Source organism: Lates calcarifer, unplaced genomic scaffold (genome assembly GCF_001640805.2).
Source record: "Lates calcarifer isolate ASB-BC8 unplaced genomic scaffold, TLL_Latcal_v3 _unitig_273_quiver_912, whole genome shotgun sequence".
NCBI classification, from domain to species: Eukaryota; Metazoa; Chordata; class Actinopteri; family Centropomidae; genus Lates; species Lates calcarifer.
The window spans coordinates 25,487-49,888 of NW_026116410.1; the positions used below are offsets into that span (position 1 = coordinate 25,487).

At 40.6% G+C, this 24,402-nt stretch overlaps 1 protein-coding gene across 1 annotated transcript; it reads right to left on the minus strand.

Moving 5' to 3' along the window:
- Window positions 1-8,250: 8,250 nt before the first annotated feature.
- LOC108893027 (SERTA domain-containing protein 2) lies at window positions 8,251-23,839 on the minus strand. The gene is made up of 2 exons (XM_018690809.2): window positions 22,718-23,839; window positions 8,251-13,846 (listed from the first exon to the last, which is right to left on the minus strand). The coding sequence occupies exon 2, from the start codon at window positions 13,840-13,842 to the stop codon at window positions 12,553-12,555; it is 1,290 nt and encodes a 429-aa protein (XP_018546325.1). The 5' UTR covers window positions 13,843-13,846; window positions 22,718-23,839; the 3' UTR covers window positions 8,251-12,552.
- Between the last annotated feature and the right edge of the window lie 563 nt (window positions 23,840-24,402).

Below are 24,402 nucleotides of genomic sequence, written 5' to 3' on the forward strand. Positions count from 1 at the left end.
AACGCCGGCACTTTATACTGAGAGCAAATGATGCAAGAGCAGGGGAGATTGCCAGGGTCTCTGGCAATGTGGCACACTTCTCTCTGCTGAATAAAAAGCAGATGGTGTGTATGATTGCAATACAAGAAGAAAGGGACTTCCTAAAAACTGTGCCCTCTTCTGTTTGATTTCTTCTCTTTTCTCTCCATCTTTTTGTATGTTATACTTGCAGTTAACAGAAAGACAAGCATTCTCTCCCAAACTGTATCCCCACTACTCTTTGAGTAACCCTGTTGCATCAGTTATATAATGTACGTGTAATGGAAAGAGGACTCTGACAAATGACAAATGACCCATTTGTTTCAGTGATTTGGTTTATCTGATCTCCTCTTGGTTTTCTTTGCCCACAAGTGTGCCAGGTTAATAACATTCATCTTTTCACATTCACCAACCAGGTGAAACGTTCATCTGCAGTCATTTCAAGCACTGGTCTCAGCAGCACCCATGGCTGACATTAAAATCCAACTGCTAGTAAGAAGAGTCATCGGTTAGTGTGCTACTGTCAAAATTATGTCTAAGAAACCTACACAGAACAAGGGGTTAATTAAACTTAATCGCGTTTTTTAAAATAGAAAAATGCACTTAAACAATAAACACTTTACAAGCATTTAATAATCCATATGAGATGGGATTTGGACCTATAGTAAGTGGCCTATCAGACTGTCGAACGTGAGAGTGATGGATGGAAAGTAGGGGCCTGTCAGCACCATGGTCAGCGCTCTGTGCCGCCTGTGGGGCGCTATTACTCACCCGTTTTCACACACTCTTCGTTATTTAGGAAAAAGGTTCGTTTGAACGGAATAACAGCACTGAAAGACAGAGGCTGGTCACATAAAGTAATGGTCATTTCAGACAGCAGTGATGCTCTTCTTTTTGATGTGGGACTGTGTTGCACATCGTAGCTTTTAGATTTGCTGTGACATTTGAATCCTCGTTGTACCTCTCTGATTTAACCACGAGATGGCGCCATGATTAAAGCTATTGTGTAAGTATTTACACACGGCAGAAAAAGATGAACTGTAGAAGGGCATGAGTGGTACATTTTTGAAAAACTTTTTGTAAGAAATATGCTGCACAAATAAATAATAATTATTGTAATAATAATAATAATGTATTTTATTATAACTAATAAACACTTAACGGATAAGCAGTATAGATAATGGATGAATAAATGAATAAAATGAATTAAAATGTATCTTCTATGGAACCAGAAAAGCGACAAAAGGCAGTAAAAGATTAAGGGATGAGTCAAGAGGTTTAATTAGTTTAGTTAATTGGTTTATTTAACAGGACCTTGCACAACACAACCATTGCGCCAGAGTTAGCTATGTAGCTAATTTGCATCTGTGATCCCTGGGCAATACAATAAAACAATTAACAGCAAACAGTACATCATGCATAAAACGTCATAAAATATACATTACATAGACTCAATGCTGGGAAAAAGTTGGTTCCATACAAAGGTTTAGATAGGTGTTCACGTGACTAATTTGTCTTGAGCCATATTTTAAGGGATCTCCAGGCAAATCAAAGGCAGGTTTTTAATGTATGGGCTATTAAATGACCATAAATTATTTCAGTTACTTTTGAAATAACTGAGCGAATACTGATAGGTCTGTAATTGATTACATTGGTTGGATCCCCAGCCTTGAAAACAGTGGTTATCACTGCTGATTTCCAGGCATTTGGAAAAAGGCATTGTTTTACTGACAAATTTACAAGATGAGATATAGGGATACAGAGGATACTTTGCACTTCTTTACATATGCAGGCTCACAGTCACAGTATCTTTGGCCTTGGTGCTGCTTTTAAGGTGGCTCACGATTTTGTTATGGAGGATTCTGACATTTTAGAGATGTTAAAAACAGGGAGATTCTAATCTGCTGGTATGCTGACCTGACTTCTTGAGCCAAAATCTCTGATATAGAACTGAATCTATAAAATATTTAAAGATGAACTCTACTGATTTTACACATCAAACTCTGTTTTACATGCTTATCATTTATTGGTTGTAATATGCTATATTTTTTGAATGTTTGATAACCTTTTCATGAATTTTGTTGTTTTGAATTTTCTAAGATGACATGGTCATTATATGAGGATATAAAAACATTAGTGGGCTTTGTAACATACTGAAATATAAAGTTTTAGAGAGAAACTGACAGGCAATAAAATTAGCCAAGCATTTTATAAAAGAATACTCAAAGGACTGTCATGTTTTAATAAGTATGTTTATACAATAAAATGAGAAGCAGTAGCTAGACATCAGACAGTAAGAGAAGCAGCCCTCTGTCTCATTGCCTCTGTTGCTGACTGTCATCTGTGTTGTCCTCAGTGACCTTAGCTCTGCTGTTGCTAAGTTGAGCTAAACTTTCCCTCCCTCCACCAATAGAGACAGACTGTCCCCCTTCCCCTCACAGCTGTGTGGCCTGAATGCTGGAAATAACCCCGGCCTGCGGATCAGGAGTTGTGGCTGTTTAACAGTGGCGAATGTTGGCCTTGTGCCGCTGTAAACTAGAAGAAAAAAAAAAAAACAAAAACAGTGGAAGACACAGGCTGAGCCTTGTAATGCGGAACAGCCACTGAAAAGAGCTGGTACTGACATTTTATTAAAGATCAAATCTGATCCAGTCAAACTCATTCATCCTAATGTGACGGTTGGGATACATCACTACAAAAACATTATCCTCGTTTTCTATACAGACAATTGAACTTGGACTGAATCAGATGCCACAACATGTACTTACTCTTCTAGTTTCCAGAATGAACCCATGCAACACAGCATACAACATATGAGGATTTAAACATGACTCAAAGCTGTAAAGTGTGGAAAATGAACAATAAGCAGTAGAACATTATCAGATGAGTCTAAAATACAACTGAATGGGTCAATAATTACACTATTCATTATTATTAGTTTATTATTATTTGAATAATTAAAACTGAATATAAGAACAAATATTAAGCTTTATACCTTTCCTTTAATAAGATAGCTACCTATTAGCTTTGCTTTAGCTAATGCTTATTAAAGGTTTTTAGTTTGTCTGATTATGAGAAAGAAGACATTAAATCATCATCTACAAAATTTGGATACTTCTGGTAGTATACTTCCATGAAGAACACTTTGCACTTCCTTGTGTACTGTGTGAATTTCCCCAGAGTACTGTTGTGTCAAATCAGCGCGGCCAGCAATTGATTGTTAGGTAGCTATAGCTTGCATTTGCGTTAACATGAACAACTTGATGCAGCGTTCAGTGATCCAGTTGACTCCAGACCCCCTGTCGTTGGTCCAGTTGACTTCAGCTCCAGTCATCCTGTTGGTGGTTAGGCCAAGACCAGCTCTTGATCTACAGTCAGGGCTCCACAGACTACCACACTGTCATTAATTTGGTGGATATGGAATAGCTTAAGTACTGTTACATCCTTCAGCCTGGAGACATTTCCTTCTAAAAGACAGAGTTACTTATCTTTCTTAAAACCAGCCATAGAGCCTTGAATAGAATCAGATGATTTTATGTGTTTCCTGTGCAAATCAGTTTGTTCTGAGAACAATCAGACATTCACGGAGGGAGTAATTTTTTTTTTTTTTTTTTTTTTGGGGGGGGGGGGGGTATTTCCATACAAAACCTATCAAAACAGAAGTACAAAATTGGTATTTTCCATAGTCTTTTTCCATTTTTTTTTCACCCAACATTTATGCATATGGGTGAACAAATAGGAGTCTGCAAAAGTCAGTTTGTGTGGTAAAGGACAATCCTCTGGGCACATCATGATCCTCCATATTCACTTTCTTGTAAACATGTCCATATTCCTCCGAATATGCAGGATTAGCGCATTTACACACTAACCCAAATATACTCTCTCTTCTACCCACATGCATACAACTTGTATAACTGTATAGCTGTATAACTTTTCTACCTAATCTGTCTCACATACTTAAAGTGTCAACTATGTACATTGGGACCAAGAGAGCTCACTTTTGCAATTTCCATCAAGAAGAAAGCGACATAAGATTTCAGAGGAGTCATACAAAGTCTGCTCGCATTGGGGTTATAAATTAAATCCATTTATCCCACATTTGGCAAAAATTTGACCTTTTGGATTCTTAAAGAATAGTTCAGCTTTACAATTTTGAATATTTCCAAAATTAGTAATTGTTAGTAATAGATTTTTTACTTGTGGCCAGAAGGGCCTGAAGCAGCTTTATGGCCCTCCTTAGCTTCAAGCACGCAACATGACCCAGATACAAATTTTCAAAGTTCAGGGGTATTTGAATCCTGAAAACCGTCTCTAGTGTGTTGTGAATGCCACTCCAATACGGGTTCAATTTGGGGCAGCCCCAGAATACATGAAAATGGTTTGCCTCCAGAGAGCCACATTGTCTCCAAGAATTTGTGTTCTTGTATTTTTCTTGATACAGGGTTTTAAAATATCTTATAATATTTTTCCAGCAGTGTTCTCTCCAGTCCATAGAGTTGGTATGCGGTGCATAGTCATGGTCAAGGCTGATCTTGACATTTCCCCACGTGAAGCCTCTCTTTTGCCATGTCAGTTTAATCACTGTTTCTTTCATCTTGAAGCTGAGAAATTTGAACAAGATCGATTTAGGTTGAGCGTGGGCCGGAGGCTGCGCTGCTAAATGTAATTCTAACTTTGGGGCGGTTTTCTTTCGATTTGGTTGGGAGGCCTCTGTCTAAGCTGCCATTGCATGGTGACCTGGAGGTCCCTTTGTAGTGAATGTACAGGAGTGCAGCCTGTGTGTGGAGAAAGGGCTGTTGCTAATATTGACAACAATTTGTGCTTTCTCTGGGATTACGTTTTTTTTTTTTTTTTTTATACTTACACTGTCTGATTCCAGTGTTTTTACCCTGAGTATATCTACATTTCACAGTTTTTAGGCCAAAACAAACTAAATTAACAGAACACTTCAGAACACATGTAAGTTCAAAACAGGTAACTTTATTAAGGCTTAGGAAGCAAAAGCAGGCAAGGACGAATAGTAGGTGAAGTCTGGATGTGGGCAGCAGATGGTAACAGGCAGGCAGATTAACCAAACAAACCAAAAGGATTTCCTTAACAGACTTGATGTGGGAAATGTGGAAAGTGGGATGGACCCTTATCACCCTTTTTAAAAGATACCAACAAAACAGGGGGCCAGCTTCCATGTCTCCACTCTGAGAGGCAGGTTCCAAATGGAAAGCCATACCTTTTTCCTCTGGAAGTAGAGGGGTGCAGGAGTGCATGGTTGTATTCCTCAGGTAGGAAGTAGTAGGTTTTGTTCTGATGGAGGAACTGGAAAGAGTGTTGAAGAGGAGTTGCCTGGACCAAGAGGACAGGTTCTGGGAGATATTTTGGGGCTGGCCAGGAACTCCATCAGTGAGTGATTTGTTGCCCTGAGTTAAAGAGAGGAGATAGGAGCTCTGGAGCTTCCAGGCAAGGTGACAAAACTCAGCAGCAACACAGGGAGCCCCAGGTGGAGAATTTTAGCACAAGAGAGATAAATTACTAAAATAAACAAACACAATAGAATTACAACTCTATGACACTAAAGGACACCCTCCATTACCACTAGCACTGTGGAACAATCTGGCAAGGAGTGGAGGTCTCACCAGGCTTCCTAAACTGTGGCTGATGAGCTGATTGAAAACAGGTGTGCCTGGGGTTGCCAAAGCCACCGCCTCTGAGAGAGAGGGAGAGACAGAGAAAGAACCACCCACACCTGAAAGACACACAGGAACAGCAAGATACTGTTGAAACTCTGACAACAATGAACACATTTTTATGCCCTTACTAAGAGTTGGTTCTCCAGCAGTCCTTGGAGTGCAGTCTGTACATGCTGGGAGTAATCCTGCCTGGTCTTGAGGAAAATGTGAATATCATCTGCATAAACTAAGAAAAACTTTTTCAACATGTCACAAAGCACATCGCTGACAAGGGGTCCGGTCAACATGGAGACTATGCTGGCATAACCAGGAATAGGCTACCCCAGAATGAGCACTATGGGTGATCATGAGCATAGCAGAACTAACAGCAATAAAGATTGTTGCGTTGTATTGTATTTGTACACACATTTTTTCTCTTTATATTAAATTTTATATTAAAATTTCACTATGCAGTTTGAAATTCTAATCCATTTTTGAGGTATTTTCATATATTTTTTAGAAACACCAAAACATGCAAACAGTTTTTCAGAGCTATTTTCATTGTGATTTTGTTTTAAAGCATTCATAATGAATAAATGAATGTAATGAAAAAGCGTATTGGTTATGAACAACAATGTTTCACTAGCAAAGACTGATAATGAACAGTGCAATACATTCAAGATGACCTAAGATTTTTCCAGAGCTACAGAGAAGAGCAGAACAGAGCAGAGCATAAAGACTCTTCGCTGAGTACAGGGCATGTTTGGAATCTGTGACTGCAGCCAAGGGAGGTGTTACCAAGTACTGACAGACAGGGTGCCAAAGCCTTTGCACATGCCACACTCATTTTAGTTTTTTGTTTGTTTGTTTTTAATTTCACAAATATATAGTGATTAAGTTACATCTTCACCCTGCTGAGGTTATGTCAATTTCTTTTCACTTAGAGATTCAGCAAAATGTACCAGGGTTGCCCAAGCTTCTGCATATAACTGTATTCTAGATTTGCCCACGTATCTCAAATGACAACAGTGTCAAAAAAAAAAATTGAAATTGTTTTCTTCACTTAGCCCAGATCTCTGCTCGTTTTGACAGGATCCAGCAGGGGCTTCAAACCCCAGAGTCGAGGAACACCACCACCACTGCATGTACCTGGTGAGGAAAGATCAGCTATAGGTATGTTGAGGAGGATGGAAGGGTTTGAGGGTTTTCACGCTTTAGCTCACCATTTTCCTTTTCATAATGAACCAACCCATGATAAGAGGTGTCATTACATGTCAGGTTTGTTGCACTTACTCTCAGCTGCTGTGGTTTGGAGTAATTTGCCTCCCTGGAACAGATCAGGACACCCCTTGCCACCTCCCTCAGTCAAATGCTGTGTCCACAGTTGAGCCTTTATACGTTATGTGTGCTATCAGTTGAATTTAAAAATGTAAAGTCCTCTTCATACACCAATCTGGCTATTAACTGTGGTGCTCCACGTGAAACGAGATAAGAATGCATGGAAGAGCTTGTGCAGTGTGGTTGACCACCTTCAGCTCAGCCATAAACAGCTTGACCGATGAATAAATGGGAGACTGCCTTTCCCACTCTGTGTTCCCCCAGAGTCTAGTTTGACCAGTTGGCTCTGTTGGTGGGAAATGTGCAAGACTGGAGTTTGAGGACTAGAGAACACCATTCAGGTGGTGATAAGCAGGGTGCAGAAGTGGAAACCTGTGAAGCAGGAGTGGAAACTGGAGACACAGCAGGAAGAGTCTGGGTTTAGACAGTCAGTTGCTGGACCATCTTGTTAATGGACACCAGGATTCACTCATGGCAGATGGAGCCCACCAGGTAGATAGGTGAGTTGCTGCTCATTGCAGGGAATGGCATCAGCCTGAGCTTCGAGCTCCTTGTGAACACGAACTGAGTTGGCTAAGCCCATACTGGCTAGGTTGTATTGTCATGGCTCAGGTTTGAGATGACTCAGTTGAGTGACTAGTACCATGTTCTAAGGAACGTGTGATGAACATAAATTTGCCAAAAGAACCAAAACTAAGATTATCCTATGGCACAACACTCTGGGCATCATTTATGAAAACTCTTTCGGGGTGGAAGGAATATAACTTGTTATCAGATGTGGTGAACATCTGAAAAAAACTTTTGCAGTGGCTAAACTTACTGAATTTTCAAATGCGGTACTTTGATTGTAACCAGGTCTGCATTAAAAGGTGATCATAAACCCTTTTTAAAACAACATTCTTAATTGTACCTTCCAATTATGTGACTTTATGGTTATATTTTCATATCACTGTGATATAATTCTCAATGCAAGATTTACTTGCTTGTCATTTCTGAAGCAGCGCATACGGTATATACACCCACCTCTTATCATGTGACAGTGATTCCATGACAACAAACTAAACCATCTCAATGAAACCTGAGAAATGCCATCTGCCGAGCAAAGCCACAAGATATGGCTGAAACCTTTAGCTTTTACTAAAAGCACAAACTAGTCTAACCGTAGCTAATTATATAAATATGAACATTAGTGACCTATATATATATTACAAAGTGAGGAGACACAAGACAATCTCTTTTTACAGTTTATTGTATATATATATTTATACATATATATAAAACTACAAAAGTAAGACTGTTTCAAATATTCATAGACAGCTGTCCATTTATCTTGTGTGTGTGTGTATATATATCTATATCTATATAGATACAGATTTATACATACACACATATATATCTTATCTACAGTCCACATTTGGATCCTAATACAGTGATCAGCTGATAGTTTCTCTCTCTGTGTGTGTTCTATTGCATAGAAAAAGGCACAGCTCTGAGGTCTGTGTAAAATACAGCCTTCATAGAGGGAATCAGCCTCGACTGCAGTCAGTCTTTCCTGGCAAATCGAACTGCTGCACGCTCAGACAGCGCTAAAACAGATTCGTTAACAAACACTGATCAAAAAAGTCTCAGGAGCTCGAATGTTGTTCATACTATGTACATTACTTTTGGCATTGAAGCGTCTATGACAGGCTTTGGAGTCTTGACATCTGAAGGTTGGAGACGGGTTTTTGAGTATTGCTGCATGAACTGTTCGCCTTTAACTGGAAAATGATGAACAAAAGAGTACAAAAGATGTAAAAAGTTGTGGCCACCGACCCACAAAAATCAATAACATAGCAACAAACAAAACAAATAGACAAGATAATATAACTACCTATGTATATAAAAAATGGCTTCCACCCATAATTCCACACTCAGATACATTCCTATCTGAAGTACATTCCTACCACACATTCTGTACACGCATTTACAATCCAAATGTTCACTTCATATCCAAAATAAATATATTTACACAGAGAAAACAAAACAATATGAATAAATAACTTCATTGACAAAAAACAAGCACTCCAAAAGTCAAACATAGTGAAAGAAACAAGACACAGTCATCTTCAAACTGTATTAGTTGGTGCTGCTATCTGCTCGGCTCACACTCTGCTTTGAATTCAGTTATAATGCAGTTCATTTCCATACTAGCTGAGGTCAAATGCACTCTGGAAAATTACTGATCTTCCATTGGAACAAGTTTAAAAGTCACTCCGGCCTCACTGCTCTTGGCTAACACAGTAAGATGAGTCAGAGTGTAATGCAGATAACGCATTTTGTCCCATTAATAGCTACTGAGTACCATCAGTTAGGACCTCTGCTAGAAATACCATTAACATACCATTTTACACCATGGAAAGGCTGTGTTCACAGACACAGAGGTGTATACAGTTTCTTGTGTTATTTTTTATTTAACAAATTCTGAGGGAAAAGTACACCCTAAATTATTTCCAACACCTGTGGATGAAGTGCCCTGGATTTCTGGATAATTGTGGTGTCTGTAGCATCTTTCTCTTATGCTGCTGAGAATAGCTAGACAAATGTAGATGATATGTATAATGTCAATATACAATGTTTGGTGAAAGAAAAGGTTAAAACGATCATTATAACTGCACTCATCAATATCTCATATATCATCACTGGATCAATTTATTATGCACAATGTGTAAGGTGTTATTTGTGTTGATAGACTTTCAATTTCTCTCCTTCTGTGGAACGTTTTAGTTTTATTTTAACTCATCATTCATCTGGCTTACTACTCTGCTCTCATCTGCAGCAGGCAGTAGCAGTGGAACATTTACGTACCAGATTGTTTTCTTCAGGAGCTGGTACTGATATTCAACAATTAAATGATCCAATTTCACAAAAAGTGACCTCAAGGCAATTACAACATTTGACCATGTAACAAGTCCTGAAATGCACTGAATATTAATGAGTAAAAGTACCCCAGGGTAGTCATTTCTTTACACATTTGAACCCATTTGTTAAGATCTGGTTAAAAGAAGCAGGGAAATCAGTCTGACTTTGGCCAACTTATGGTCTATCTAAATATTTTAGCAAAAGGCATGTTCTAACTTTTTATTTTGTTGTATCAACTCTTAAAAACAAGCCATGTATCTGCACTTAAGCTTAAATCTGTACTACGTTGTGGTTCTGCAGTTTGACTTTGAAAAGAACATTGTTATGTCTGTGAATTGCAAACGCCTGTGTCCACTGCAGGCCTTTTCTAACAATCAAAATACAGTTATCATGGTGCCAATATGTTGGTCCATTTCAGAATGGGCTATGTCCCATGGATAAATATGTGACACTGATATACACACATGCAAAAAAAAAATATCCTTGCAAAAGTTTTTTATGTGGTTGGAGATCCATTCATCCTAAATGAAGGTCAGCAGTCTGAGAGGGTAGACTGAGAATGATTTTCAGCTTTTTGCATCTACTGCACAAGCTCTTCCATGCATTCTTATCTCGTTTCACGTGGAGCACCACAGTTAATAGCCAGATTGGTGTATGAAGAGGATTTTACATTTTTAAATTCAACTGATAGCACACATAACGTATAAAGGCTCAACTGTGGACACAGCATTTGACTGACAAATGAAGAATTGATTCCAATTAAGTGTAGTCTGCTGGGATAGAAAAACATGTGGAGCTTATGACTCCTCATGAGACCCTGTCTTAGATGCTGCACTTAGCCATCACATTTTGTCTTTTTGTAGCAAAATCATGCATAGTGGCCTGTGAGAGCGGGTAGTGTTTTAACACAAATGAGTCTTTTTGCATGGTTGTGATATCAGATTGATACAATGGTTTGAGTTTCTTACTTCAGTGAAATACATTCAAATTATTTACCAGACAGATTTAGCCCTTGGGCTATCAGATGTGTTTTAAACATCCATGAGCTTTGGGGTTAACCTCAAAACTGTACTGCACAATGTACAGAAGTAGGCAGGGCTCTGAGATTTGGCATCTAGGGCCCCTATTCTAAACACAAGTAAACATACTCTGCAAATATGGGATGTGTGTAATACTGTGCTGTAATTTGTCTGTCACTCATGTTGCTAATTCTGTATGAATCGAACCAGAAGGCATTTCTACAAAAATATTCTGTTTTCTTTGTGTGATTCTGAGAAATTCTATGGAGCCACGCTGGTGCCACAATGACTTTCCCTGCAATCTGTGATAGCTGTTTCAAGTCCAAATTTAACATGTGTTTAGAGCCCAAAGTCTGTGCTTAGGTTAGACTTTTCAGATTATATACATCCGACTGGAAAGCAAAAGTTGGTGCTGGCACTGTTGCCACTTCCAATGTAAACACATCTAGCTTTCCTGTGGGTGTATCTCATTTGAATTCTGCTGTAACTGAAGCATGATAACTAGCACATACTTTACATGATCAAGCTCATGTAAAATAGCATCCAGCACAGTTATATGTGCCTGCCAATAAGGAAAGAAAGCAAAAAAAAAAAAAAAAAAAGTCCTGAACTGAATTCATAGACATGATGTGTACAAGAACAGACATTTCCTACTAGCTAAAGAGTTAAACAAACAACTAGGTGATGTGTTTTGGAGCTATTCCCAAAGCATAATTATATAGCCAAGCTAATATGTAATGTAGCACACTGGTAAAACAATGCATTTCTCGTAAAACCTTTTTATGCTTGCTTAACAAATAAAACATAGCATCTGTAGTAAGATTAAATAATTATTATTTGATCTTAACAAATTACCTTATTTAATTATAGTTTTAATACAATACAATAAATTAAAAAAACACTGAGGAGTGACCTCTCTAGGCTGTTAAAGTGAAAAGAACTAGTAAAAAAAAAAAATATATACTGTAAAAAACAGGAATTGAATAAGTGGTCATTTTGAAAGGCACTCATCTGCTAAAAGCCATGAATTCAGTGTGTGTGTGTGTGTGTGTGTGTGTGTGTGTGTGTATGCATGTTATGTAATGTTATATTTATCTGTGTTCAATTGTATTTCTTTACCTGTGAGAGGTAGAAGTCCTCACAAGGATATAATGATCGCAAAATCCTCCAGAATGAGGACAATTTGCCGGTCCTCCTTTTTTTTCTATTTACAGTTACTCCTCGGGGTTAAGGCTTAGGTTCAGGTTAAAGATTAGAACTAGGATTAGGTTTAAATTAGGGTTAGGGAATGAATGGAGTCAATGGAGGTCCTCACAAGTATAGAAATACAAACTCATTTCTGTCTTTGTTTCCCAGTTACTTCATTTCCATATTTGGAAAGGCGAGCACAGTGCATGCACAGTGTTGTGTAGTAGTAGTAGTTGTCATAGTAGTACTAATTGACATCACCATTGATGTTTACAATTACCGACCTTTGAAGTAAGTAAAAAAAAAAAAAAAAAAAAAACATAAAAACAACAACCAAGAAAACCCCCAAAGCGATCCCAAATTTTCATTCCAGTCTGTTCTCCAGATTAAACTGTGTGTGTTTCTGAGGTGGTGGTATCTGCGAGTCACGAACCCACCAACACCTCCATGATGTGGTCCAGTTCTGTCAGATCAATTTTGAAAGGCTGATTGGCTGAAACCTGGGGGGCGGAGCTGCTGTATGGCGACGCCAGTGATTTGAGGAGGTCATCTGTCGTCACCACCGGTGACAGTTTGGTGAGGCTGCCACCTGCCGTCACGCCCACAGTCCCCGTTGTCATACAGGGGTCAAAGTCATACATGGACGTGTCGATGTCGGCGAACAGGACATCGTCCAGCGCCAAGTCTGAGAGAAACCCCGAGGGTGAGGCAGAGGAAGGAGGGGAGGAAGGACAAGAGGAGTCTACTAAGCTACCAGGGGGCAGTGTGGGCAGAGGGTCCATCGGCCGGAGCTCGCCACAGCGAGCTTCTGCTAGTAAGACACCAGGTGCCTCTGGTTTAGCACCCATGGTCCTGCAGTCTCTGGGTGGGCCTGCGGGTGTTGGGGAGAGGGGTGCTAATTGGGAGGGCCGGGTGAGTGGCGTGGGAGCTGGGGAGGTAGTCACGGTCGTAGTATTAGCTGCTGCTGTCCTTGTTATGGCTGTGGGAGGACCCAACTCCATGTCACTCAGAGTGGAGGGGAAACCGTCACTGGACGAGGCAGACGCAGGGACCCTGGGGGACACCTGGCTCAGAAGTGCCGAAGGTAACGGGGGAGACTGCACTGGGGGAGGCGACAGAGGAGGAGTGGGTGGGGATGGAACACAAAAGGTTGAATCTCCACCGTCCTCCTCCAGTAAAGAGGCTGGAGTGAGGCAGGCTTCCAGTGGGGCGGGGCAGGCCTCCACACGGCCGGGACAGGCCTGGTTTGCCTGGCAGTTGGGAGGCACCATTGGGTGGGGTGAAGGCGGTGGAGCGATCACCGGCATCAACAGCGTAGAAGGCTGGGATACCTGTGCTGTTGCTGCCGCTGACAAAACACCAAAGGAGGGCGGCGCCTCACGGAAGCCCTCATCCATGGGGTCGTCGGGTGGTGGCGACGGCGGCAGGAGCAGTGGCCGCAGGGAGCCTTCCTGCTTGAGTTCATCCTGGATGCGTCGCAGCATGTTGTTGATAAGGACACGGCGCTCTAGGCTGGGCTCACCAAGCGGCCGCTGGCTGTACAACTTCATCAGGGAGATGTTGAAGATGGTCTGGCGCTGCAGGGTGTATGACACCTTCGACAGGCCCTCTGGACCAAAGCCTAGTCCCCCTCCCGCCACCGACGCCTCCAGCGTTTTGCCTTCCAGCCCCTCTTCATCCTCGTCCAGCTTCCGCTTCGCACCTTTACCAAACATATATCTGGAAGACACAAAACCACAGAGACAGGAGTTCAATTCTCACTGGACTTAGAAGATGTTAACATGAAAACTGTCGATTCTATCTTAAACTGTCAACTGATTATTATTAGACAATTATTTTCCTGATTAATCCATTAAAATTTCAATTACAAGGTCAGATATAAGTAAAACTGCCCCTCACAGATTCTGAAAGAGCTTAAAGTAATATATTTTGTTTTATAATTGTTCACTTTGTCCAACCAACAGTCCAAAAGTCTGGAATCGACAAATGTTTTGCCAATTAACAATTCATGTATTATTGACCAGCTAATCAATTAATCAACTCGTCATTTCAGCATTTAACATTATCCAAAATTAATGAGTATATCCTTGTTTGGCTCATTCATTTGACATGTTCTTTTGATCCCTGCCCAGAAATACACCTCAAATAATTCCAATAAGCCAAAAAATTTCACACCTAACTATTGGGGTTTTTGGATGTGGTTTCAAATTCAGCAGTACAAAGGGATCTTAGCATCACATCATCACTGTCAAACCACATCTCACCTCACACATAGATCCTGTATATTCATCAGTGAAGTTTTCAGACTGAAACCCAGCAACTTAACCATGGTGAGAAGAAGAAGCTGTTTAAACACAACAAGCTTACTGCAACAGGGGATTTTTAAAAAAAAACATATACTGAAACCAAGAGCAGCTGCAACGGGAGCCTCACCACTGCATACTGTAGCCTAGCACACACACACATGCACACACATACTAAGTTATGTAATAGCAGCGTTCCCTGCTGTACCACAGGATCATAGGCCAGATTTAAAGCCCAACCCCCCTCCACCCCTCCTTCCTCCTGCCATGTTAGAATAGCACATTGAGTTACATAGTGAGGGGGTGGGGCAGGCTGGGGGGTGAGAAACATACAGTAGGAGAGAAAAGAGAGAGAACCAGAGCAATGGTGACAAAGCCACAGTAGATTCCTTAAACATACATATTCCAGTACTTAAATACATCTCTCTATCTGATCAAACTAGCTGATGGTGTCATTATTGGCCATTCAGAGAGGGCAAGGAAGTTAGAAAGAAAGACAGAAAGAAAGACAGAAAGAAAGACAGAAAGGAAGGCAGAAAGAAAGAAAACAGGCATCGGCTGCAGTGTGTTTGACTCTAATCCAGGCTGACAAGCTCATGCAGCCAGTCGCTGTCTACACACACACACAGACACACACACACACACACAGACACACTGCGCATGCGTCTCCTCATACACACACACACAACCACACACACAGGAAGTGTGAGTTGCAAGCCCAGTCACCACGACTGGTTGGTTGCCATGACAAACAGAGTCAGCTGGGAATTCACCCAAAGAGATGACAAAGAATGGGATGGGGGAGAGGGGGAGGAGGGGAGGAGGGGAGGAGGGAGGGGTGTGTGCTGGGGGGCAGGAAGGAAGCGGAGGAAGACGAGGAGGAGTGAGAGGAGGAAGTAAAAGGACTAGGTGAGAGATTGGTCTGGAGGAGAATGAGTAACATGCTCTCCTCCTCCTACTAAAACTACTGCTGAGTAGCCTTTCAGCAAGGCACTCAACCCCAACTGCTCTTTTACCGAGATTCTGAGAATGGCTCAAAAATGGTGGAGGTCTGTTGGTTCACTGGCTGTACATATACAGTTTTGCATTAATATTTTACTGTTGCTGGGGGATAAAAACCTTTTTAACCATTTGATTTCTTTGCAAGTCAGTTTTAACACTCACAGTTGTCACTTTCCATGGCAACAGTTGACTTGGGTCCAACTGTTGAGTGATGTGACTATTTACAAAATGGGATTCTCCGTACTTTCAAAGTCAGCATGTATTGTCTGAAAAGGTAGAACTGTTTACTAATGCAGGCTAATGTGACACAGCAACATGTCTTGTCAAGTCAAGCCAGTTTTACTGAGATCTAAACAAATCACCAAATTACTTGAGAGGGCTTTACAACCTGTTCAACATGCAAAAGAACACACACCAATAGACACCAAAACTTGTTAGTTAGCATCACAATGACCGTAGCCACCATAGGTGAAAAGACAAAACAAAGAACAAAGAACACCATTTACAAAACCTCAAAATCCTTTACTTACATATATAATGACATGAACATTTAATGCTAGAACTATCTTGGCATTCGAGCACTAACAATAAATCAGCCAGGACGATAGAACATCAGATATTAGCTTATCACAGATGTATCAGTATTAGCAAATATGGTGGCTGATAAGAAGAAAGAGGAAGATGTTCTCGTACAGTAATGACAGGTTTAAGAGCGCTTAGAAACAGTGACACCCTTACCTAACTTGTCCACCAGTGGGCACTGACAAGTGAATTTTTTAAAATTCTAAAATGTCCTGCTCAATACATGCCTGTTTTTAAAATACAACTTTGAGGGCTCCTTATCGAAAATATGTATGTACCTTCTTCCAAAGAATGTACCAGAATATACCAATACAGAATTACACAAATATAAATCATCCACAAACCAAGCAAAAGTTGACAGAAACACATATTAATATAACCAATTTTTGAAAACTGCAATGGCAATCAGGCAGGTGTTTTATTTTGGTGCTACCATGATGAGAAAACAAAACATTTAGGTGTTCATGAATTTAAATCATCTGTGAGTTTCTACATTCATTGCAGCTGCTTATGCGGCGCTTCGAGGAAAATGGCGAATCAGAGTGTGTCAGAGAGAGACAGAAACAGAGAGAATCAAAGAGAGAGCAACAGAGTTAGTTTCAAAGCAGTTTGCGGGTGTGTGATTGAGAGCTGAAGCAGCTGCGCATGTCTGACTCACTGACTCATGGCAGGGTGTTTAGACTCACATACACACTCACACACACACTCATACACACACAGAGAGAGCAGGGCTAACATACCAGAGGTGCCCCACCCCTTACATTCCACTTCATTATCCTCCTCTTCCTTTTCCTTCTCTTCTACCTCTTCTCTTCTTCATTCATACTTTCTTTTACCTCTTTTCCATCTCTCTTTTTCATCCTCCTTCCTCTCTGCAGCTCACACCCTCCCCCTCCTTCTTCTGACTGTCAAAGTTCACAGACCCAGAGCCATCCTACACCCTATGAGCCATGTCTAGATATGAACACACCAGAAGAAAAAGTCAAAGAAAGAATCCTAAATGAGTCAAGCAGATAAAGCAGTGAAGGAGTACTGCACTCCAAAATGGTGCCTCTGTCTTCATTCAAGGTCACTGTGACTTAACGCACCACTGTTAATTGTCTCACAAAGTAGTGTCTTAAAACTACCTTTTCCAAAGGCTTTCCATGAGGAAAATGTCAAAAAAGTCTTCTGAGACCTTCAAGGCAAAGAAGCATTCTGCTTTAACTAGAGATCAACCATCTTGCAGTTTTGAAGGTCAGTGCTACTACTGGTACTTTTGGACTGAAGGCTTTTTTTCAATTGTTTATCATTTTAAATTACACGTAAAGCTGCAAAACATTTAGTGTGTGCAACTTAAAATAGCACTTGGACTGCTGGTGACTATCTGTTATTTGTGTACATGACTTCTGTAAAATCTAATCAAAATTGTATTTGAATAACTTCAGGTTCAGTGCCTCCAAAAGTCCAACACTGTGATCAGCTTCACATTAAGTGTGTTTATCAATGAATCATATCAATCTACATCATATCCATCATGTCAGAGGCAAATAATGCTAATTGAACAAGGCTTTACTTTAATAAAAGTCCAATATCTACCTGTTATTTTGTCAATATACCTTATGTAATCAGTAAAACATCTAATGAAATGTCTTCCATTTGCAGGGTTTTGTCTTTTTCTTATCCTAAAAACCATCTTTAAAAATGTGCAACAGATCCAAAAAATAAAAAATAAAAAATCAATAGATAAATGGTTGTTTCCAGCAGAGCGCTCTGATCTGAGAGAAGAATGTCAGGTAAGAACATTTCTCAAAATAAACACTTCTCTGGTTGTTGCCTACAGCCTAAAATATCACCAAGCTTCCTTATACAACCCTGAGAACTGATTGTACACTGGCCTACTTCTGAAAAATGTCCTTTCATTTTTCTCTGAAATGTCTATACAACCAAGCCCACATAACTTGTCCCCTTTCTGAGAGAACTGATGAGGCTTAACTACAATTGATAAAGATAAAACACACCCAAACACCATAAAAATCTGCAATTTAACTTCAAAGAGAAAGGCCAATTTGTGGCTACGGGTGTGTACAGATAGGACTACATGTAAAGTTGATGGTGGCTTTGGGCAAGTGGATCTTGGTAATAATATAAGGCCAACAGAAATGGAACATAAAAAATAACCAGTGAGTTTGAACATATATGTGACTGAGAATGATAAATTTAATCACTAAATGATGGTGTCAAATATTTTAAAAATGCATGTTTTATAGATTTAGAGGTGAAGTCAGGTGTGTGTGCAAGCACTGAAAGTGTGTGTTAGCCTGCTGTGCCTGCAACAACACATCAGACATGTGGGCTGAGCATATTATTCTGGGAGCTGGCTGTAGTGAGTATGTGTGTGTGTGTGTGTGTGTGTGTGTGTTGTGTGATAGTGCAGTGCTAGTGGATGGACTCTGCAGTGATATTATGATCCTGTAACCGGATACGCTGGTTTCCATGCCTGAGCTGCACATCCACCCCTCCCCCTCACCTCTACATCGGGCTATTTCAGGTTCTCTGGATGCACAAAGTATGGACCTATACTACGCACTACACTGCTGCAGGTAGATGAATGGAACCTTGTGCTGTACGTACTGTATTAATCTCAGCATTCACATGTGCGTGAAGGCATACAGAGGCTGACTCCCAGTTCGCTGTCATGACTGTGCCTCCACTGTTCCTCCTCACTGTAATACATCCAGCCCTGCACATGAGGACGACATTGTCAAACTCACTCCTGTGTGTGTGTATGTGAGTGTGTGTGGTTCTCTCTCTCTCTCTCTCTCACTTACTCTCTCGCACACATGCATACACACACATACACACACACACAATGTAGAACTAGTAAACACATTCCAGACAAAACCCAGAGGAAGAAATGAGTTGTAGTGCTCGCCTGACCAGACCCACTACGCTCAATAGCAGCTACGCTTCCGCACACAACTTAAGATTCAGTTACACCATGACAATAGCTACTTCTACTGTTGCTGCCACTGCTGCTACTGCTGTGACTACTGCTTCTGTTCTTCTGTTAAAACAACTGTCTACTAATACATCAATTTTATTTAATTTTTTAATGCACACATGCATTAAAAGTGTCACAACCAGACTCAACATCAACTCCCTGCCAGCAATTTTCAACTCACTCCTTTGCTGTAAAACAGGAAAATAGCCTCAATCAAGAAAATACAGGATGTATGTGCTTTCCCATCAGAGGCTCTCAACCAAACTCGGACTATCTGTGGTACTCAAACGCCTGAAAACATGGAAGTGACACCATTAGACATATCATTAAACAAATCAAAGGTGAGTTAACACATGTAGTTAAAAACGCGAAAGGCTTACAGGAAGTTTGGTGGTGAATAAAGGTCATTTAAATATTAGGGGTATTATCTCAAGTGATTTCAAGTGCAATTTTGCAGTCATTTACAATATAATGATGACAAAGGGCTATATTATGTCAAATACTCTCATAATAAGCTGAAACCTTGTATACTTCACAATGAACAATATAACTTATCCTGAAAACACTTATTTTGAGATTGCCGGGAAAAAAAAGTTAATAAATGTTTTTACGGAACAGCAGCAAGAGAGGACAGATGGTAGAGGAAGAGTCCAAATCAAAATAAATAAGCCAATCATGCTGCAGTAAACAATGGCTATGTGTGTGTGTACCACTACAGTATGTGTGCGTGTGCATGTGTGTGTGTGTGTGTGTGTGTAGTGTAGTGTTTTCCCTCTCAGTGATCATAAACGCTCACATGACAAAGGTCAGTTGGGTATCAGACAGGGAATTCACTACGATCTTTTACATAATGACAAACCTGGTTACAAAACAGTGCAGTTCCTATTGCGCAACATGTAGAATCCCATTAATAAAGAGAGACTAGTGTGAACGACCAAAACCAGGTTACATTTAAGCATTTAAAACAAAGATGTTGCTTTCGATTAATAAAAAGCTGAAGGCCATCTTGAAGCCTGAAAGAGAGATTCATCACACACTCATAATGAGCAGTGTAAAGGAGTAAGAAGAGCAAAGGTCAGGGGCAAAACGACAGAGCAACTGACTTGTAAACCCTTCTTTTCTCTGACTTTTGTTTAAACTACACTCAGTTACCAGTTCATTAGGAACATATAGCCTTTGGGGTGTTGTAGTAACTAATATTTAATCTACCCTTACTGATACAATTGGAGTGAACAAAATAATAGAGAGACCTTTCAGGATAATGCATTTGCATTCAATAGCACCTCAAACTACAGGAATCAATATAAATGAATTATATAATTAAGTTAGGATTTATAACAGGGCTGTTATTCAGCTAGTTGTAAAAGGTAACTAAGAATGTATGTTCCACATTTCTGGAGAGCCTGGTCATCTAACCCCATGAATTAATCACAACAGAGACCTGACAGGTGCTTGGACTTAAATGCCTTATTCTTGGGATTAAAGGTGCTGTGATACGTAAAGAGACAATCAAGGTTTTATAAAAAGTTGCGCACAATGACACACATGCATATACAATAGGTGTGAGTGAGAGAGTGTGTGTGTGTGTGTGTGTGTGTGTGTGTGTGTGTGTGTGTGTGTGTATGCATCTCAAATTTCTGGTAACCAATGTATACACACAAAAATTCACTTACTCTCACTATCCCTCTCCCTCTCTCCCTCTCTCTCTCACACACACGCATGCACACACACACGTATACACATGCGCTTAAATCTATAAATAAAAGGCAGAAGAAGAGAGCAGATTTAGGTCAGCAGACATGTCCACATGCAGTTGAGCACTCCACTCTTTCCACAGAGCCTCTTCAGGAAGAAAACCCAGCTTGACACCTCCACTGACAGAGCCTCAGAAGCTACAGAAATCTACAGCATCAGTATGACTGGTCTCTGGCTGTACAGTAGTATTCACCTTATTACTGCAGAATCTACCTTATTACTGCAGCATGCACCGTACCACAGCAGTATCAGCCTTATTACCACAGAACCCATCTTGTTACAGCAGCACCAGCTTCAGTGCTGCAAGTGTCATCGTTCCTACTGCAGGCAGCACCCTTATTACTTAAGTATAATCCTCATCATTGCAGTACAAGCCTTATTACTGCACTTGAAGCCAAACTGCTGCACTGGGAGCTTTATTACTATTACTACTATTACTACTTACAGGTATTCAGCCACTGAGGGTATGCAGTATATGGTAGCCTGATACATTCTTCCCTCACTGGGCAGCCGATGCAACAGAACTTGCCTATTACCATACGTTCAAGCCTTGAGAGATGGACAATAAAAGCCTGCAGCTGTCACCTGTCTCATAATGTCCAATCCATTTTCATATCAAGTCCCTCTGACAAAGCTTGTGAAGACGTAGTCTAAAGATGGTTTTGTTAGAGTGTTGTCAAATCCCTGCATCCTCGATGCTCAATGCTGATTTACTGAATCTGAAAATAACAGCTGCAAGCTAGGAGAAAATGCATCTGCATCTTAAAACTTAACGCCCACTGTTTTTTTTTTTCCATTTTGTTTCAGGAGTCTTAGCAGGAAGCTGATCAACATTTAGCCACTGTCATGTACTTGAAATGTCTCAGTAAATGAATAGGTGACATTTCTTTTAAAGTACCCTGAATCCTTCCTAGATTCTGAGGACCTCCTGAGGGGTTCCCCACTAGACTTTCCCCTCCTCACTGTGGTTATCTGCTCATCTACTGTATGGGCAGTTGTGTAACACTGCATCACATCTGTCTGTGGTTTGTAGTCTGCTCTCGGTCTATGTTGTGGGTGCTCGTCCAGATAACCTCTGATGTGTAGCCTATGGGGTCACAGCACAGGAGCAACAAACTGAAGAAGAGGTACAGGCACTGAGAGAGCAGGCTGCTGTGTTGTGGTGCATGTTACAAAACGGAGGCCCCTTCACTCACCACAATAGCTACATGGCTGAGACAGTCCCCAGCACTGGAGACCAAATCACCTTACTCTGTAAAAACACACGACCACTTCACAGCAGGTTGTAGGTGTGCTAGACCATGCTTTACACAGCTAGACAATAATAATCAAGTAAAATATGCAGTTCGTGTGCTTGCAAGTGGCATTCGTGTAAATATGAAGTCCCTCTTATCTATGTGCTGTTGTAGACACATATCTTCAAATGTGTAGACTTCACTAAGTCGCTATTTCTGGCCTCAAAAACATTCTCAGTGAATGTACGTGTAAGACTATTTGTACAAATTTAGGTCATTTGATGTCATTTAAGAATTTTTAAAGTTAGAATAGCCTAAACGCAGTTATTAATTTAGCTAGCCTCAGTCATAGTAACAGTGTGTACCAGTGGCTGAATGTATTTTGGGAGAGCACTCAGTGTATTTCGGTTTTAAAAAGTTTATCAGACAGACTTTTCTCCGTAGTGATAATCTGAAAAGTGGTGGCCACTGCCTCGGCTCTATAGACTGAAATTAGTTTTCGGCAGACCGAGACAGGGTCCAGTGGAAGTACAGCGGGGACAAGTATTGGTAGATATTATCCATTTAATACGAAAACTTTTTCAACCAGACCCAACTACCCACAGCACTGCTGAAACGCCAGTCTTCGCCTTGTCTATTATTCATTAGAAATAGGTTACGCTGTCGTGTCGTAATGTATTTTCTCGGCGTGTCTTACTTTGCTCTTCGAAAGACAGAAATGGTGTCTTACCACATCCAGGTCCGCCGGAGTTTGAAAGAGAAACATGGGGGTATTTAAACAGTCCTGTCAGCTACAGAAACACAAACCGTCCTAGCTCCCGGAGACTCTGTCACACAATGGCGCTGATAGGAGGAGAAAAACTGCCTCCGCTCACAGGAACGCTGCTGCCTTCACAAGCTGCAGGACATCCTCACGAGGTAAGCTGCACGTGCACTTATATCCCGCAATTGGTGTCATTTAACGCATAAAAAGATAAAAAAGATTTGAACGAATCACAGTGACACATGTTACACCAAGCTACATATAGGGAATCTGGTATTTAGTGCTACGCAGATTTGATATATACCCTTTTAAATATGTCAACGTTTGCTTGATATAATCCTTATGTACTAAACAGGCTGAATGGCTGGTGAATGTTGCTCTTACAAATAACGTGGGCAATTGGAAAGTACACATGCGGAGGATCTACAGAGCTACCATAACAAGTCATTTAGACAGCAAAATGCTGTGACAACTATAGAGGTGAATTGGATGCAGTTAGGCCTGCTACTCCGTAACTTTGAATCATTCCTTTAATTGTTTAGGCTATTGCGTTAATTCTCAGGCTCTGAGAAATGTAAAGATGGCACGGCTGTCTGTGCAGAGGCCTCCTTAAAAGCTGCCCTTAATAATTGAGGACAGCATCTGCAAATAACATTGAATTTAGAATTAATTCATGGATACGCATACTTTTTTTCTTTTTTTTTTTTTACAATTAATTTTCTGTAATTACACTCCAGTGGTCATTATTACCGTAACAATGGCGTAATTATTGGCATGATAGGATCCATTTTGTTATGGCTTGTAAGTTTACGAGGAGCACGTGAAGGTAGCAGGAGAAGCTGAAACCGAGCAGCTGCCCCGAGAAGTGGCGTCGTCAACTTTGCTCCGCCCACACACACACACACACACACACACACACACACAGTGTTCTGTAACGTTATATTCCTCTTGCTCTCTCTCTCTCTCTTTAAGATTATAATATTAGTTATTTAAACATTCAAAACATTTGAAAGTGTAAAGTGGATGTCAGGACCTCATCTCTATAGTTTTAATATACAGTATCTTAAAGATATTTAGTATCTGCTGGTGATTTGATGTGTTTTGACATTCAATGAAAACTTGAAATAATTGATTTTTATTGACATGAGATGAGTGAGTGGTCAGAGGAATGAGCACTGGGGATGATGGTGCCGTTTGGCTGGTTAGTAATGCCCGTCCTACCCAGCAGCAGATGGCAGGGTGATGTCCGGTAAACTCAAACAAAACCCAGCAGACTCTGCAACGTGCAGACAAAAAACTCCAGTGGAGCATCCTGGGGCAGAAAATGGGCATCTCAGACCGTTTGTGCCCCCGATGCCCCCTGCTGCACACTCACCCAGTTGTGCACTGATACACTCACAGACACAATACAAGTCTCCCTATTTTTTTTCAGACAAGCCGCCTGTTCTCAGGACGGACTTTGATCAACCTCCTGTCACAAATATTTCCATTTATTGGAGTCCAGTGTTTACAGGACTCGATTGCTGGCAAAGAATCATTTAGTTTCTCCTCTTGTCAGGGTGGAAAACTGCATTTAGGGCTTCACGGCTGCACTAAAACTCTCCTCTGTAAAGGCCTGATCAAAATCTGTGTATCTTTGTAAAATATTTGGT